The 18,327-nt window shown below is 36.2% G+C and overlaps 1 protein-coding gene across 12 annotated transcripts in view; it reads left to right on the top strand.

Moving 5' to 3' along the window:
* KHDRBS2 (KH RNA binding domain containing, signal transduction associated 2) overlaps positions 1-18,327 on the top strand; it is a 628,062-nt gene that overhangs the window by 583,081 nt on the left and 26,654 nt on the right. For 4 of the 12 annotated variants that reach the window (XR_015251309.1, XR_015251308.1, XR_015251306.1 and 1 more), the window contains one exon: positions 16,373-16,424. Coding sequence is in view for 5 of the 12 variants with exons in the window: in XM_025925490.2 (XP_025781275.1) it covers positions 16,373-16,470 (98 nt within the window). In the remaining 7 variants the exon portion in view is untranslated. Of the gene's footprint in view, positions 1-1,283; positions 1,365-16,372; positions 17,493-18,327 lie in introns of those variants that run through there. The other 8 variants (XR_015251307.1, XR_015251304.1, XR_015251303.1 and 5 more) reach the window with 4 other exon arrangements.

Raw genomic sequence — 18,327 nt, 5'->3', positions numbered from 1 at the left:
TGTTCTCAATTCTGGAGATACTGTAGTGAACAATCTCTTCACACTTACATTATTATTTATAAATCACTTTTTTAAAAAATGGAATCTTCATTGCAAAATACAGTCATTGCTTTTTATACTTAGCACAACAATTTGAAGAAAATCACACCTATGAGCTTTATTTTATGGAATTACATGTAGTAAAATCAATGGCAGGGATGAATCTGATGGTGTAGTTGGGTAATAGGAGATGGGTTTTCTCTTTCTCAGTTATTTACATTTTAAAATGTGGGGGCGCCTGGGTGGCGCAGTCGGTTAAGCGTCCGACTTCAGCCGGGTCACGATCTCGCGGTCCGTGAGTTCGAGCCCCGCGTCAGGCTCTGGGCTGATGGCTCAGAGCCTGGAGCCTGTTTCCGATTCTGTGTCTCCCTCTCTCTCTGCCCCTCCCCCATTCATGCTCTGTCTCTCTCTGTCCCAAAAATAAATAAACGTTGAAAAAAAAAATTAAAAAAAAAAATAAAAAATAAAATAAAATGTTACCACCATGTAAGGTAGTAGAGAAAAGGTGTGAACACAAACTATTGCTTCTCAGATCTTATAAGGGACACGAAGGGGCCATGGTCAGGAGAGTGGGGCTCACGTCTGTAACCTATAGGTCTTACATGATTCTTTCTTGGTTATTTGATTCTTCTGCAGCAAAGTCTCAAGACAACCCCTTTTATTTTAAAAGCTACACCTACCCAAAAGCACTAGATTTCATCCTGGGTTAAATTACAATTTACCAATAACCAATTCTCAGCACATAGAAACAGTTGATAAATTATTTTTTAATGAAGTAATGAAGAAAAGGCAGAAAAGGATTTGACTGGACAGAGTAAGAAAGTTATTAAGTAGGAATTTTTACATAGTAACCTAACCTATTTTATTAACTAAAATGTCAGCTAAATTGACCATATTCTTAGCATTTGAAGATTACGTATATACATGTGCCTAAAAACAGACTGATGTTTAGGGCCATGATTTTTTCTTTGACCACTAGGATCTGTTGCCATATTGTGACATTATTGAGCAAGCATCAATTCAAGAATAAACTTCGCATTCAAGGTGTTTTTATTCTTTGCTTGAAAATGTTGGTATGTCAACACTCTATGCATTCTAATTTAGGAAGTGCTTCTTGATTTTCATGTCAGAAGGATAATTGTTCAGGAGAGAGTTTAGTTATTTTATTGAGGTTGGAAGTGATATCCCAGGGGCTGAAGCAAAGAAATCTAGCTAATATGTTGCAACCTTCTTTCCTGGTGTAGATCTCATAGAAAATGATATGTGTGCAGTGCAGTGGAACTGAAGGAGGAGCTGCTCACAAGCCAGGATTCAAGCTGTCCAAGGTCCATTCCACAACCCCATAACCCTCTCAGCTCACTACAACCTATCTCTGGTATACATTAGGCCACAGAAGGGGGATCAGAGACTCTGAACAAAAGCAATTCTGTTTTAAATGATGCACATGTGAAATTGATTTTATTTTTCTAGATTTTGTGGGTTTTTTTTTTTTTTGCCACAGGTGTTCAGAAATCTAAGCAGATACGTAGGTCTGATTAACCTAACAAGTTATTTTTTTTTCTTATTCTAAAAGTAATACACTTCCACTATAGAAAGTTAGTTTTGAAAAAGACAGAAATTTTCAAACCATCCTGAATTACACTACTATATTCATTCTTTACTTTTTGTTATATATTTTGCCAGTTTTTTAATCCATCATGATACACATTTAAAAAGAGAACACAAAATAGGATACTTAATAAAAATTCTTTTAAGATTTTCCTATCATTAAATAGTTTTTTTTCAGTTCTGAATCATTACAATTATACCTTGACAAAATGCACAATTTAATATACTTTCACATGCAGTATCAGAATTAACCACTACTATGATCAGTTGAAAATGATCCTGCTTTTGTATAACCAGGAAATAAAGAAAATACTTGCAGTCTATCCATATTATTACTATCTCATATAGTAACGAGATTTAAATTTTGAGAATTCGCATATGCTCATATCTTCTATAGACAATAGTAAAAGGGCCAAGTCAAAAGCTGAGAAATAGTAAGCGCTCAGCATCATAATCATAAAGTCTAATTAATAAATTAACATGCATTATATACATCCAGATTTTAGTGTTAGCTTATTACACAAAGGGAGCTTCAAGTACAAGTTTCTTGCTGGTAGGTTGCTTATCCTATCATATCCAAATGGGCAGATGATAAAATTTAAATATGCATGTGGAACAGTTATTTGAGGACCTATTCATCTCAAATACAGATTGGTTGATGTTTTTTCATTAATTTTCCATACCTTACATATTAACTCATATCCATTTATAGCTGACCTTTAATGAGTTGTGCACAGACTTAAATCAGTAACACTTAAACCTTGCATCTCCACTGATGTGTTCAATTCCTTTCTGAATTAGTAATTTCTCTCTGTTACAGTTTGATTGTATCATTGGTACAGATATTAAATCTCAATGGGAAGTCTGTATTTTTTATAAAATAAATAGCCCCGCTTCTCACTTTCCTGGCAACACTGCAGATTTGGACTGTAAGTGAGGAGGCTCAGAATCAGTTGCCTCTCCTGCTCAGGTTGGTGGAAAGACCTGTATGGTAAACAGCTTTGGGAAAGGAGGAAGGAATGTTCTTCAGGATAATTGGATCCTGCATTCAAAAGACTCACAGATGGAATCTCTCATTTAGGATTCCTTTAGAAATGATTTGAAATAAACCACTGGAAGTAAAAATCCAATCATTCAGTGTGACGCTTCACTCTGAATCTTCATAAATTGTGTGTATCACCAGATTAAAATTATATTTGTGTCTTTCAGGCCCATAATTCATGTTGAAGTGGCAAATATGTTGACTTCAGAGAAAAACATGCATCCTTTTGGACTTCATCACAGTTAGATTATTTAAGATATTTGCATACAATTTAATATTAATGATTAAACTCTTTTCTGGTAACACTATAAATATAAAATTTTAAATATTAAATCTTTTCAACATGAGTACTAAAATACAACATATATTATTATATTTAATATTTAATGTTTTCATGTGTATTAAACATTTCATTAATCTTTATTATTAAATTAATATTTAAATATTAGGTTTCTGATAACTTGAATTTACTTTGGGTCACAAATATTTGACTTACAGGAATCCAAATCAGTTTCTTCATTTTAAAAATATTTCCTAACTTATCAGAGTCATTATAATTGTTTTGGTTAAGTCTGAATAGTTCATAATTCAGTAAGGGTGCATTTTAAATATAGTGCATAGATTAGCTTGGCTAAACAATGTTTCACATAGGAAACATTCTCTAAATTCTCTCTGAGACTGACAGCTAAGAATGGACGGCAAGATTCTCTTCTCAAAGAACTGTTTATTAAATGTATTTAATGTATGAACTGAAGAGCTAATTATGCATCCATTCTTTAGTGGCATTTAAGATGACAGCTGTGTGGAAGCAAGGAGGATAATATTAATACACTGTCTTGAAATGAATGAAAGCAAAAAGAATTTTGTGCTATATTCTAGGGTATTTGAGTGCCTCACTTCAAGACGATTGCAGAACACAAAACCCATTTTGTGTTCAGAGGCAGGAATGATTATTATCCCAGTATGAAAATAAGCCCTGAATTGATTAATCTGTGAAAACAGCAAAAGAAAATGAAGCTAACTGGCAATCATGCCATCCATGTGATTCAAGAACAAAGACTGTCCATTTTTAAGAGTAAGTGGAAATATAAATTTGAGGAAATTGATTTTACAAATGAAGAGGAGTTCCTTAATATGGGCAAGATTTACCAGACATTTTAAAAACTAATGTATACAACCAATTTATTTTTCCTAGGACTTATTAATATTGAAATTGCTACATGATAGGCTACTGAGAAAAATACCACTGTTATTTATTCTATTTAACTTTTTTTTTTTTTTTCAACGTTTATTTATTTTTGGGACAGAGAGAGACAGAGCATGAACGGGGGAGGGGCAGAGAGAGAGGGAGACACAGAATCAGAAACAGGCTCCAGGCTCCGAGCCATCAGCCCAGAGCCTGACGCGGGGCTCGAACTCACGGACCGCGAGATCGTGACCTGGCTGAAGTCGGACGCTTAACCGACTGCGCCACCCAGGCGCCCCTATTTAACTTTTAATATAGATTTTTAAACTCTATTTTTAACCAAAAAGATTAATGAAATGGCGCTTCTAAAGTATTTTTTAGTTTACTTATTTATTTTGAAAGAGAGAGACAGTAAACAGGACAGGGGCAGAGAGAGAGGGAGAGAGAGAGAATCCCAAGCAGGCTCCACACCCTCAGCCTAGACCCCAATGTGGAGCTCGAACTCACAATGCATGAGATTCTATGAGATTAATTACAGATTTTAGAATCACCTGGTGAACCTTGAAAAAAATACCAAAGTCCAGTTACTACCCAAGATCAGCTCCATCACAGTTTTGAACATAAGAACTGGGCATCAGTTGAGTAGTGGTCTCAGTGGTCCTATCCGAAGCTAAAGTTGAGAATAAGTTTTAGATACGTACATGGGAACTTGATGAAAAGTAGCCAATGATCTTAATATGAATGGTCAAAACTGTGCCAGGCACTTGCATCCTTAAAGGCACCACACAAGTTATGCACAGGCTGCCTTTAGAACACTGGGTACTTTAAAAGCAAATATTGTGTTATAGAACCTGACATTTTCAGTTCACCTTTAAAAAAAAAAAGCTGTAAGTTTAAGTAATGGAAAATAGAATTTGTCCTTTTTTTTGAACAATGGTGTGCTGAACAGTTAAATCTTAAACTTGACGTTGTCTAAAATACACCCAACAGATAGAGAGTCCACAAAAAATTATAGCCCACAAGCACCCAACAATTCTCTTGTTGAGACAATAAACCAAGCCATAGGAAAGTTCTTTTATCACTTTCTTTTCTGCTGAGCTAATGGGGCAATCATTTTAACTGATGGGGAGGGAGGAGTTGAGTGATTTATTGTCAGAATCTTGGGGTGAACAGATCATGTACAAAAAGTATATTCAATATGACATAGATTTTCATTTAGAATATACAAAACGAGCTGTTTTTAAAACACAAAGTACAGAATACAAAATATAAAGCTGGGAAAACATTTTCTTAGAAATACACTAGCAAAGAAAAAAAATATACTAGAGGCCTACCACCTTAGGGGGTCTTTATAATAAATTTCCACAGTTTGGGGAGATTTTTATGTTTATTAAAAGAGGATATGAATTTTAAAAAGACCAGGACACCTTGTCCTGAAATAAATGTGTAACATACATTTATCAAATATGTCATAATTTATTGAATGATTCAGTGGGAACTGATATATATGCTGAAAAAAGTATGCCAGTTGAAAATATAATTATGATTATTGATGACTAATATCAGTGTCTTTTTGTAAATGACCTAACCATATGAAGATCTTGTCAAACCTTTAGTTCTGCTGGTAACAAAATATGCCAGGGGAGGGGGAGGATGGATCTAGAACACTTAGGTCAGTTTCTCTGGAGCCTGGCAACTGTGCAGGAAGATTCCAGAAATCCCCTTGTGATCAGGGGAGTATAGCAGCAGAAGATAGACAGATACCCCTGGAGGCCATTAGCATTCGGAAATTCCAGCAGGGATAGGTCCAGTTATGGGCCAAGAGCTAGGTAGGATTTGGCTGCTGAGAAGACTGGGGAGAGCAAACAAAGAAATTAGGGTGAGTGCTTAGAGTTAGCCCAAATGTCACAAGTTAAGGGCACAAGTGTCCACAAAACTGCCCCTACTTCACACTCCAGTCACACATTTGGGAGACTCTAGACCACCCTCTCTTCTGACCATTTGGCTATAGATTTGGAGTTCCCACTACCCCCTTGGGTTTGATAATTTTCCAGAATGACTCCCAGAAGTAAAGGGCTTCTGTAAGGAAAGGGCTCTAACTTACAATTAATTTTATTGGAGCAAAAGGAAAGAAAGCAGAAGGAGGCAAAGAGAGAGATACATAGAGCAGAGCCTGGGTGAATCCCAAATATGAAGCTTTGAAAGTCTTCAGGATGGCACTATCCCTCCCGGCATACTGATGTGTAACAACACACAAGGTATTGCCAAGCTCTTGAAAACCTCAGTGCCCAGAGTTTTCATTATAGCTCCATGATGCAGCATGAATGCCTGAATCATCTCCAACTCCTGCCTCCTTTTCTCTCCAGATTGGGCTGATATCACTTGGTTAATGCCCAAATCCTGTAACCTCCTGGTTGGTCTTTCAAGTGGGACCAGCCCACATCCTGAGTCATCTCATTAGCATGAACTATCCTGTGTGGTCTGAGGAGCCACCACTGATAACAAAGACCTTCCCATCACTCCAGGACATTCCAGAGTTTAGACTTAACTTCACAGTAACCAGGGACAAAGGGCAGCCAAAATGTTTGTTTCCGGAGGGAGGGGGTGGTGGTAACAACGTGAGCACCCACCTGGGAAAGCAGGCAGAGGCATGCTGAGAGGAAAGCAGAGTCAGAGCTGGACACTGTCAACATTTTGCTGAGCTTAAAACCTGGTATTCTGTAACTCCCATAACTTGGTGTTGGTCTAAGAATATATTCTGGGCTCATTTCTGTTCTCAAGTATAGAAATGACAGATGTGAGGGGAGTAAGGCAATCAAAACTGTTACAAATTCAGTTTCTTTGTCTATGAAGCTATGCTACCTAGCGTACCTTCTTCACTGAGTTGAGGGCATTATTGGAATTCTTAGAGAAGAGAATCATAAAATAGTATTTTGTATCATCATTCTTATCCTTCCATTATTTTTCATAAAGTTCTTATGTACAAAAAAAGTCTGTGGCTGAATTCTGCAGACTTTTGATTGATTCAGGATTTTATTTCACAACAGTAAAAGTATTTTTTAAACTCAAGTCACAAAAGATTCTACGTTGTGTCCAATTATCAGCCACCATTTTTTTTTTCTGTACCTTCCATTTTGGAATATTTTGCATATTTTTTCTCTTCTATTTTTCATTTTTAGTGTTTATTTTTGAGAAAGAGAGAATGTGAGCAAGGGAGGGGCAGAGAGAGAGAAAGAATGTGAAACAGGCTCTAGGCTCTGAGCTGTCGGCACAGGGCCCAGGGTGAGGCTTAAACTCAAGAACCATGAGATCATGACCTGAGCTGAAGTCAGACGCTTAACTGACTGAGCCACCCAGGTGCCCCTATGCATATTTTCAGTATGTACTACATTTTATTTTTTTTTTTAACGTTTTTATTTATTTTTGGGACAGAGAGAGACAGAGCATGAACGGGGGAGGGGCAGAGAGAGAGGGAGACACAGAATCAGAAACAGGCTCCAGGCTCCGAGCCATCAGCCCAGAGCCTGACGCGGGGCTCGAACTCCCGGACCGCGAGATCGTGACCTGGCTGAAGTCGGACGCTTAACCGACTGCGCCACCCAGGCACCCCTGTACTACATTTTAAAAATCCATATTTGTTTTTATATCAACAAATGGATTTTGGAGTCAGTTTACTTATCTGTTTCATTGTCCACGTGGGCAATGGAAAACACCTGCTTTCAAAAACCACTTAGGGACTTCACCTAAGAGCTTCTTCAAAGACTAAAATGAATTGCACTGTTTTCGAGGAACTATTGATATTTAGGAGAAGTTCCCCAGTAGCTAAGAGAAGCTTTTAAGAAGCCCCAAAACACCCAGCCCATCTCTGGTTGTGGGATCACTACCAGAAATCATCATTATCATTCTTAGGATGAATCAAAATAAGCAATAAAAAAACTAATCTATAAATATTTACTAGTTGCTAAGGGAAATATAAGTTTTTTCTCAACATATTAAGCAAAATGAAATCATTAATTTGCTGAAATACAACAGGTATCTAAAGTTTGTGTCTTATACTTGAAACCTTTGATTGGTTCGTTCTACTGGTTTCTTCCCCTAATTGGTCCATTTCCATGCAACAACAAGATGACCTTCCTTTTGAGAAAAAGAGTTTAAAATCTTAACTATACCAACAACACTCATTGTATTTCAAGACCCAAGACATTTTTTTCAATGAATATTGTAGAATACCTGTACTTTAGTTGATCATCAAAGTCATCAACTCCAATGCTCTAAAATCAAGGGTCAGATCATGCTAGACTGTGCATGGAATTCCTTGCTAAGGAATTTGGACTTGACCTTGAGTATGCTACAAGAGCAATTGACCAGGCAGGCCTCATCATTTGTACTAAGAAAAGTCCCTCTGGCTAGAAGGTGAAGAAGAGTAGGAATGTACACATACACACATTAGGGGAATGTGTGTGTGTGTGTGTGTGTGTGTGTGTGTGTGTGTGTGTGTCTACACACACAAAGATATACCTATGTATAACATATTACAACATATCACATCATATTGTGTGTGTAGACACACACATATATATATATATACACACACACACACACATTTAAAATCATGGAAAGACCCAAATGATGTAAGTAGGTTAACTAGGTAGATTAGCACTCTGGGCAAAGATGAGAATGGCTTGGCATGGAATAGGGTTGGTAGGGATGGAAAGAGATGGATGAGTTAAATGCATATTAAGGAAGAAAATATAATAATCCACATTAAGGAAGAAAAGACAACGCTTGATGATTGATTAGATTGACTGAGCAAAGGTGAGAGGATGCCAAGGGTTTTGATGAGTAACTAGACAAGTTGTAGGGGGTAGCATCAGTCTCTGCAATACAAAACTTGGGAAGAGCATTAAGTATTTGGAGAAAAAGAGGAGTTTAGTTTTGGGAAACATTGACTTTGAAACACCTGAGGAGATGCCCCTCAGGCAGTTAGATATACATGTCAGAAGCTCAGAATGGTCTGTGACAATTAAAATGTATCATCCGTATGCAGATTAAGAAACTTACCACCTGCCAAAAAAGTCTTTCAAGTAGAGGCAGAACCAGAATTCAAATGCAGACCTAGCTAGAGAGCCCTGAGACTCCCATTCGAAGTGAAGAGATCTGAGGGAAGGCTATGGCTTCTTTTATGGATACAAATGAAGGTGTAAAATATTTAAGTAGCATTAATTTATTCAATAAATAATTACCAAGTGCCTGCCATTTGCATCACAAAACTCTGGAGTTGAGAAGAGAGTGCTTAGAAAGGCCCAGCCCTCTGATACTCTCTAGATGGAATATTCCAAGTGTTACTTTTTTCTAACAGGGAATATCTAATTAAAAATTTGAAATAGTGATAAAAGCTGTAAATGCTTCTCAGAAGCTGACTGAATTTCCTGAGAGCATAACTGATGGTGAACTCAAAGTTAACTCTTCTTAGAACATAATTCAGTATGTTCATCTGTGAAAACAGATGCTGGTCACCCATATTTCCCCTTCTGCACTATAATATTTTACCCTGTGTATTTTGTAACAATAACTCTGCCATTACACATGGTGGCAATACAAACTATGTAGATAAAATTGTTGAACCATTAGGTGCCAACGTTTCATTAATATTTTAAAATGCTCAGGGCAGAGCAGACATGCTTTCTATGTTAGAGGAATGAACACCTAGATTTGCACCTTAACAAATTCAGTTCAAGCAGCCCACACTCTTGTTAACAAAATTAAAGCTATGCTCTCATTTAGCTAATAACTTGTTGTAGGAACCACTAGTTATAAAGTAAATCAAGGGGATTAGAATAAATGAAGTCCTATTTCCTAGGCAAGAAAAGGAGAAAGGGAGTGGAAGCCAGGAGCTTCTTTCAGATGAAGGCAGTGGTAGAAAATGGTAAGATGATTATAGATAAAAATTCTGGGTCTTCCAGACAAACTTTCTGAGCTATAATTTTCTCATCTTTAAAAGGAAGACAACGTTGGCACATACCTTACAGGAAGTTGTGAGGATTTGCTAATAATACACATAAAATGCCCCACACTGTATTTGGCCCTTGGAAGATGTGATGACAGGGAATATCTCAATTTTTTTAAAAGGATAGGTATTTAAAAATTAAAGAAAATGCACATTGTTATAGTGAGTTACAAGAACAAAACATCTAATCTAGCATATTCTCTTTGGGAATAAATAGCAATAACAAAACATGTAAGAATATATTCGAAAGGTGCTTTTAAGTAGAAAGATATGCCTTAGAGAAATATGAGTAATTTAACTGAGACCAACAAATGGAGTGGCTTAGAGCCAGGTGAATTTTCACCAACCTTGTAATGTTCTTATATGACTGGCAAACAAGACGCCAGTGGTTTATAATAATAGAAATTAGATTTCCCACTTTCCTTTTGGTTTTTACATACTGGTTTCTAGTATACTAAAAATAAATAGCATGAGCTCTCCCTTTTTGTTGTGGTGAGTTATTTTAATTTTGATTTTTGGGGGTGTTGTTGGTGTTGTGTTATTGGTTTTATTTTGAGAGAGAGCAAGAGAGAGTGAGAGCGACAACAAGAGTAAGAGAGAATCTGAAACAGGCTCCCCAGTCAGCACAGAGTCCAACATGGAGCTTGATCCCACAACCCTGGGATCGTGATCTGAGCTGAAATCAAGAGTCAGATAGATGCTTAACCCGACTGAGCCACCCAGACACCCCTTATCTATGGTATGGTATGGTATGGTATGGTATGGTATGGTATGGTATGGTATGTTAATGTGGTGAGTTAAAAAAAATTTAGGTTCTTTTTAAGATATCAGAACTATAAACAACTAGCTATGTAGGGTCTAGCAAACTGTGAGCATAAAATCGGTGCTCTCAATAATCTCCATGATATTCTATATCCTTTCTAAATGATTCCTAAAGTTAATGTACTCTGAGGGTGGCATTTTAAACCTACTTCTGTAAAAATAAACATTAAAAGTTTGCTTTCCAGGTACTTAAATGATGCTGACTTTTCCTAAATTGGTGCCTTGTTCCAATGCTTCAATTTCCCCACCAAGAACCTCAACTCAATATTGATAGCATCTCTGGAACAGAGAACACAGCTTTGTAGCTTTAAATATCATCCAGATTTTCTTTCCTGCTCTCAATGCTCCCCAAACTAGGTGGTCCCAGGGCAGGAATGAGAGCACATTTAGAAATGCACACCACTGGGACGCCTGGGTGGCTCAGTCGGTTGAGCGTCCGATTTCAGCTCAGGTCACGATGTCGTGGTCCGTGAGTTTGAGCCCCGCGTCGGGCTCTGGGCTGATGGCTCAGAGCCTGGAGCCTGCTTCCATTCTGTGTCTCCCCCTCTCTCTGCCCCTCCCCCGTTCATGCTCTGTCTCTCTCTGTCTCAAAAATAAATAAAACGTTAAAAAAAATTTTTTTAAAAATAACAATAAATAAAAATAAAAAAAGAAATGCACACTACTTAATAAATCTGATTCTGCTGAAAGCAGAATATTTGAGATGCAGAAGCTTTTGAAGTCACTAGAATAACATGGAAAGCACAAGAAGAGTTACCTGGGTAATTTACACCCCTTTATCAAAGTATAATATTCCTCAATGATGCTTATTAGCATGTAATGGAGATGCATTCTATGGAATTCTGTAAGACTTGACTCAACTGGGGGAAAAAATCAGTCTAAATTAAAAGAACAGAGGTGAAGTAATTTTTAAAAGATATATTAATATATTTCAAATATATGCAACACTATCCCCTAATTGCTAACAATGTGTCTGTAAGAATTCTGTTTTACTTATTTTACAGAATTGATTTTAAAATTCCTTTTTGGTTAGTAACATCATCTGTTTAAATGTAGCTTACAGATACTTACGGTGTTCTTCCTATGTATCTACCACAACAGAAGGGCTCTCCCCTCCTAGATCTCAGAATCCAGTTTAAGAAACAAGGCCAGGTGATACAAAATAATTAACATAAGAAAGTCTTCAAAGAAGGTGAGTTCTCTTAAATAGGTTAAACAGTACCTCAATTTTTAGTTACTCTGTATATTTGCTCAGAAAATTACTTCTTTGAGATGATTAGATGTTAGAGCTCAATCCAAGTTCAACTGAATAATGGAAATTAGGAGCTCTCTCTCCTCTAGGCCTTCCCCAGCATTCTCTTCAACTATAAATGTACTATAATCTATGAACTTGCATACTAGTTTTGTCCTGTGATCTCCTAAAGACTCCTTAAAGTATCCTCATACTCAGGGCTCAGTATAATGACTAGCATATAGGAGATCTTTAGTAAAGAAAAAAAAATTATTTCATGAATGCTTTGTCTCCTTCCCTCTTTATTTCATATACTGTATGGTACATTAAAATCTGAATTGGTAAGCCTAGAAATGGTGGGAATTTGATCAAGTCACTGAAGCCTATTTCTCATATCTTCATTTCCTATTTCCACATCCCCAATTCAGTAAACCATTCCAGTAATTTCAACTTGTTAGGCAGCTATTTTGCACATCCTCTGAGGAATTATTTGTTATCTAATTGCTCATTCACATCCATAGTCTAGCTAGTGCTTCTCATATGACAATGATCCTGATACTGAGAGCATCTTACATCCTTTATTATTTTCCAAAAGGACAAAGAAAGATTACCTCTAAGTTTCATTGTCTGTGTTATATTTAAAATGGCATCCTAGATCATATCATGGGAATAGAAACCACTGGCAAGGACTCCAAAATTTGTATGAATCTCTAAATATTTTAAGTCCATCTTGTCTGCAGAATAGTAGAACCCAAAGAAAGACAAGCAATTTCTAAGTCTATTCTTGGGCCTTTCTTTATACTTCAAATTTTAGAGAATTCCCATCATAAAAACCTTACAATGATTTGTCTCTTCCTATGCTTGGGTCTTTTCCATGTGCAAGGTTCTATGGTGGCCTCACATAAGAATCTCTTTAGATGTCTAAGCATCACTTCTATCTCTGATACTTGCAGTGAAGAAATCCAATGGTAGGCAACGAGGGGACTGGCTGACTCTGTAAGGCTCAATGACACACTACATGATGATAAAGTTGAGTCGGTGCTCTCCAGTCCAGATTCAAAGAACATAACTTCACTAAAAGAGGCTGGCTTGTATTATCAGGTGATTGTAAACATTTGGCCATCTATAAACATTCTGATATTATAAAAAAATGTAGACCAAGGAAATTTGGCACAAATAGAAATAATACCTCTCCTGATCTCAATTCACTATTATAACATGAATTAAGTGAAATATATCCTGATTCCTCTGTTAATGGGAAGGAATCTCAGAAAATCTAAAACTTTGATTTATGTAGGAAGTCATTTTGGCTGCCTTTCTGGTCACATTTGTCCTAGACTAACAGTATTTCCCCTTCCAAGACTTCAGCAAGGAAGAAAGAACAGTACGAACTTACATACAGAGAATTAAAAGAGCATATTTTTGTACAATGACACATGCTTTTATACTTTTTTGTAATGGGATTCTACTATCATTTTTTATGGAATCCAGTCACAAAATACTTTTGCTATTTAGCTACCTGACCCTCTTGAGTAAGAAGTCTGACTTTAACTCCAAAATATTTAATATTTCTAGTTCTAAAGCTTTTCATATTAATATCAAATGTCTTCAGCTCAAATATTATGTTTGTAAGGTTGTCATTAGGAGCTTTTTCTGCCTCATACATCCTCTGTTTATTCATTCATTCATCCTGTCTTTCATGCCATCTTTCATTGTGTTCAACCCCTACTAGGCACGGCACTTTTTCCAGGCACTGAGGATACAACAGTGAATAGCGACACTCCCCATTTTAACGTTAGCCAAAAGTTAGGAAATGAAAGGTTTTAGCCCACACATTAGCTTCCCTAGAGCTTTAGATAAAATCAAGTACACCTAAATCAATGAGTTCTTATTAAATACTTAATATGCCCTGGGGCCGGTTCTCAAGATTATGTCAGTTTAAAAGTTCTAACAAATCTAAGGTAGCTATGGCAGGTATTGCTATCACTCTGTTTATGTTGTTTCACTATTTTGCAGAAACTACCAAGAACATTAAGCATCTGGCAAAGGATCCAGGACTGGGAAAACTTGAAACTTATATTATCTCAGTTTCTGAATCCCATAGACTACAACCCAGGGATCTCTAACACTCTAGCACAGAATGAAGCAAAACGTATTATATTCCTTTTATTAAATGCATTAATAAAACTGATTAGAGTTGGGGGCACCTGGGTGGCTCAGTCAGTTAAGCATCTGACTCTTGATCTCAGCTCAGGTCATAATCTCACGGTTTATTGGGTTCAAGCTCCACATTGGGCTCTTCACTGACTGTGTGGAGCCTGCTTGAAATTCTCCCTCCCTCTCTCTCTCTGCCCCTACCCTACTTGTGCTCTCTCTCTCTAAGTAAATAAGTAAACTTAAAAAATTAAAAAAGAACTGCTTAGATTTTACCACTAGAAGACAAGGACATTGACATATTCTTGATATTCATAGTCAAAGTATAAAACTCATATTACATAAGACCAAGAAGGCACTTGCTAGTTCTGGAAGTAGAATTGGTTTTCCCTTCTAGTACATCAAAAAGTTTTATTTAATCCAAAAATAAATACATACAATTATTTTTCACAGTGTCTTACTGAGAAATTAGGGCAGCTTTAGGAAATCCTGTCCTCAAGAGATCACATCAGAAAGACCAACATCCACAGTATCCAACCAAAAGAAACAACATAATCTAGAGCAGGGATCTGAAAATCTTTTCTGTAAAAACCCAGACTCCTTCACATCCATTTTAGGGTTTGCAGACAGTACCGTCTCCCTCACAATTACTCCGTTCTGCCTTTGTAGAGTGAAAACAGCCATAGACAGTATGCAAATAAATAAGCATGACTGCATTCCATAAAACTATTAAAAAAAACAAAAACAAGCAGCTAGCCACATGTGGCCATAGTTGGCCAACCCATGATCTAAGTAGATCTGTATTCTGAGAAAATGTAATATTTCTCATTTGTATTTAGTTTCTCATTTCTATTTTATATCTTATCAAATACTGAGATAAACTTAAGCATATACCTTAAACAATGGAAAAGATAAATTTTTCATTAGGTATCATTTTTAATAAAGAAGTTCTGATGAAGAATATCCCCCCAAAAAAACATTTAAATGCTATTTTTTTCCTATGTTGATAGGCTTTTAATCCTTGTTCTACATTGTATATCACTCTCCTTTGTTTTATATACAGTATAGTGAGTACAATTTAAATTTTTCTTACTGCTTTTCCTTAATCTCCCTGAACTGTGTACAAAAATATTCTTAGGGTCACTTGAACTATGTAGGGACATGCCCTACATCAGTTGGCCTCAATCTGCAGTTTCTTTCCAGTTGATATGTCCATTACCATCATTATCCTATATATTAGCTGTCAATGTCAGTGTGTGTCTTTCTACTAATCCCTTCTATGTCCCTACTTCCTTTCACCAGAGCTCCTTGCATGAAGTCAGCTCTCAACTGAAAACTGAATGAGGATTGAAAGACCCACATAACCTAGCTTCAGGAGTTACATAGAAGTAATCATGAGCCCAGTATTAAGTCCCCAGCCCTTTGAGGGAGGCCTACATTCCTCTTCTGGGAACATGGACTTTACAAAGGCTATTTTCCCCAATACTCAAAAGCTTGCCATCTTATTTCTTGTTGTTGTTGTTGTTGTTGTTGTTGTTTGGCTAGGTTCCAGAACACAAAGTTACTGGAAAATCTGATTAACAGGTAAATGAGGAGTTTTCTTAGTGTAGTAATACCTCTTTATTTTCAAAGTACTTGTAAAAACTGACATGAGCATATTCTTTATTGATTTTACTGCTTAAATTTACTCTGTTCCACTGTCACTAACTTTGTCTAAGATAGTTTAGCAAAAGGATCTCATCCTGTACCACTTAAGAATCTTCTAGGGGATCAATGGAAAACAGCAAGCCCCAGGTCTCACCCTGTAGTTTTCTAATCATTAAGTTTGGGAGACAGAGAACAGGCATTAGTCATTTTTGGTTTGGTTTTGTAGTGTCTTAAGATTCACAGGTTGTTTCTCAAGTTAATCAAAGGCTAAGCACCCCTAGATTCCTATATCCACTTTCTTTTAGATGCCTGCATAAAGAATAAAATATGGAGTGGTTTACACAGATACTCTTCTCTTTTGTGGCACAAAATTTTGCACTTAATAAATGTGGAATTATCCAAGGACTTTAACTTGCTCTTCTTCGAAGAACGCCCTGCAAGTTTAATTACACATGGCTGCATTTCAAAGTATACACTTTTTTTGATGATCTCACCATGTGGAAAACATAGTAAGACTTTAGCCTTCAGTGTTGAGATCTTTTTTTCACTTTTTCTGGGTCAACTCTTGTGTCTTAAATGACTGTTTTTGGTAACTGTGAAATCACGTGAATGTTATTGTCTTTCTCTTGTTCATAGCACCAGAAGAATGGGCCACAACCCGCTCCAGCCTGAAGGCACCACCGCCAAGGTCAGCCAGAGGGGGATACAGGGAGCACCCCTATGGTAGATATTGAAGGTCCTTCTCACCCGTGACCTCACCTCAAAGACAATTCATAGCCTGTGGTCTCCACATAAACAGCAACAAGACAAGTAATAGTCCTTTTTTTTTTTTTTTCTTCCTATTCTAGGGATAACTGCTCATGATTTCTCCCATATATTTCTTGTATTTCCCCCTATACTGTTGGCGTGACATTGACACTAGTATTATTTTACAAAACGGACTAAAAAAGACATTGGCAAGCACTGTCTATAAACCATTCAGTAGGATGATATTCTCCTGGTTGTTTTTCATTGTTGTGTGTAATCTTTTTTTTTTCTTTTTTTTCTTTTCCTTTTTTTTTTTTTCTTAAGAAAGAGCATGAATCTGTTAACAGATTTTGAGTCTCAATCAACTAGCAAAAACTTTGTTTAGGGTTGCTAAAAGACTGTAATATGATTTTTGAACTAGCTGATAATAAAGTTGTAGATAAGATGTTTTAACCTGTCTTTTAATATCTGTTAGTTAGATGAAGATGTTCGATATTAAGTTTGTAAATTTAATTTTAAATGCTGTTTTAATGGAGTTGAAAACAAGCAGCTACTGTATGTATGTAGCTAACTGAATTTGTTCAGTGTTTTAACCTGTATTTGTTAAAAAAGAAAAAAAAAAAACACACACATAAAGTTCCATGTGTAAGCTACTCTAAATAGGAAACCACAATTTGTCAAATATGTTTGCCATAATTTGTCAATAAAGCTGAAAACTTTTGTAAAAACTAAATTTGGAATTACTTGTTTTCTAGCTTTAAATGCCTGCTTTATTTCTTCTTCAAGAGATGCCTAAAATGTTTTCTATTTAAAAATTACAAAAATGAACCCAAGCCTGTTTTAAGATATTTGTGTAATACTTAAAAACTGTATTAATAACTTATGGTTGTTAAATAATTTAAAAGTTAACAAACTAAACTGTTACATGAATCATGGTTAGTAAACACTAATGTATAACATGTTAATGGAAAAAAATGGATTTAGAATAATAAATGGATTTTAAACTATCCTCTAAGCTTTATCTTGCTAAACACAAATTCTGATTGACTTGTTTGCATTAGCATGTCTCTCGTGAGAAAGAGTAATGGAGTATAAAGAGGTAAGAGTACCACTTACCACTGTCTAAATGCCTAGTTCTTCAACCTTTGAGTTTCCCCGCACATTAAATATCCCATCCAACATGTAAGCATTGCGTAGATTCACTTTATTGTTTTCACTCAAAGGAGTGCGTGGACTTCATTTGCGTAGTTTATAACAATTTGTTTTGACAAACAAATCATCAGTGTCACTGGCCAGTTGTTGCTATTCAACCTCAAAAACTTTATTTGTAATTTTCAGTGCTAAATATCACCGCCCTTGAAGGCAGTTTAGAGGGCTGATATTTCTTTTGAGACTATCAGACTTGATGGCTGATGATTATTAAGGAAATATGTCGCAGGACTCAAAGGATGACTAAACGTTAAACAGGTAACACTAATAGTAACTCTGTAATTTTGCCTATGCAACAGTAATGTTAAATATTCTCAGTTATTAAGTTCCTGATAGTTAAAAAAGTAAACCTACAAAAACTTAACAAATAGGTCTATAGGCTATTAAAACAACTAATTAACATTAACTAGAGGCACCAAAATTATTTTACAATATATAACCCTCAAGGTAATAAACAGAACTAAAATTAACAATAATAGTAATGCAACTCTTGCTAACATCAAACGTAATCTAAATTTTGATGGAAAAAGAAAGCAAAAGACTTGATGGTAGGGACGAATGCCAAAACTGTTCATCTTTTAAATACAGTTTTTTTGTTTATGGTGGCTTTTGTCGATGTGATTGGTTTACTTTTT

Source organism: Puma concolor, chromosome B2 (assembly GCF_028749965.1).
Source record: "Puma concolor isolate L17-30 chromosome B2, mPumCon1.1.hap2, whole genome shotgun sequence".
In the NCBI taxonomy this organism is placed as follows: domain Eukaryota; kingdom Metazoa; phylum Chordata; class Mammalia; order Carnivora; family Felidae; genus Puma; species Puma concolor.
Note: the sequence above shows the minus strand (reverse complement) of the source record. Positions and strands in the feature narration are given on the sequence as shown.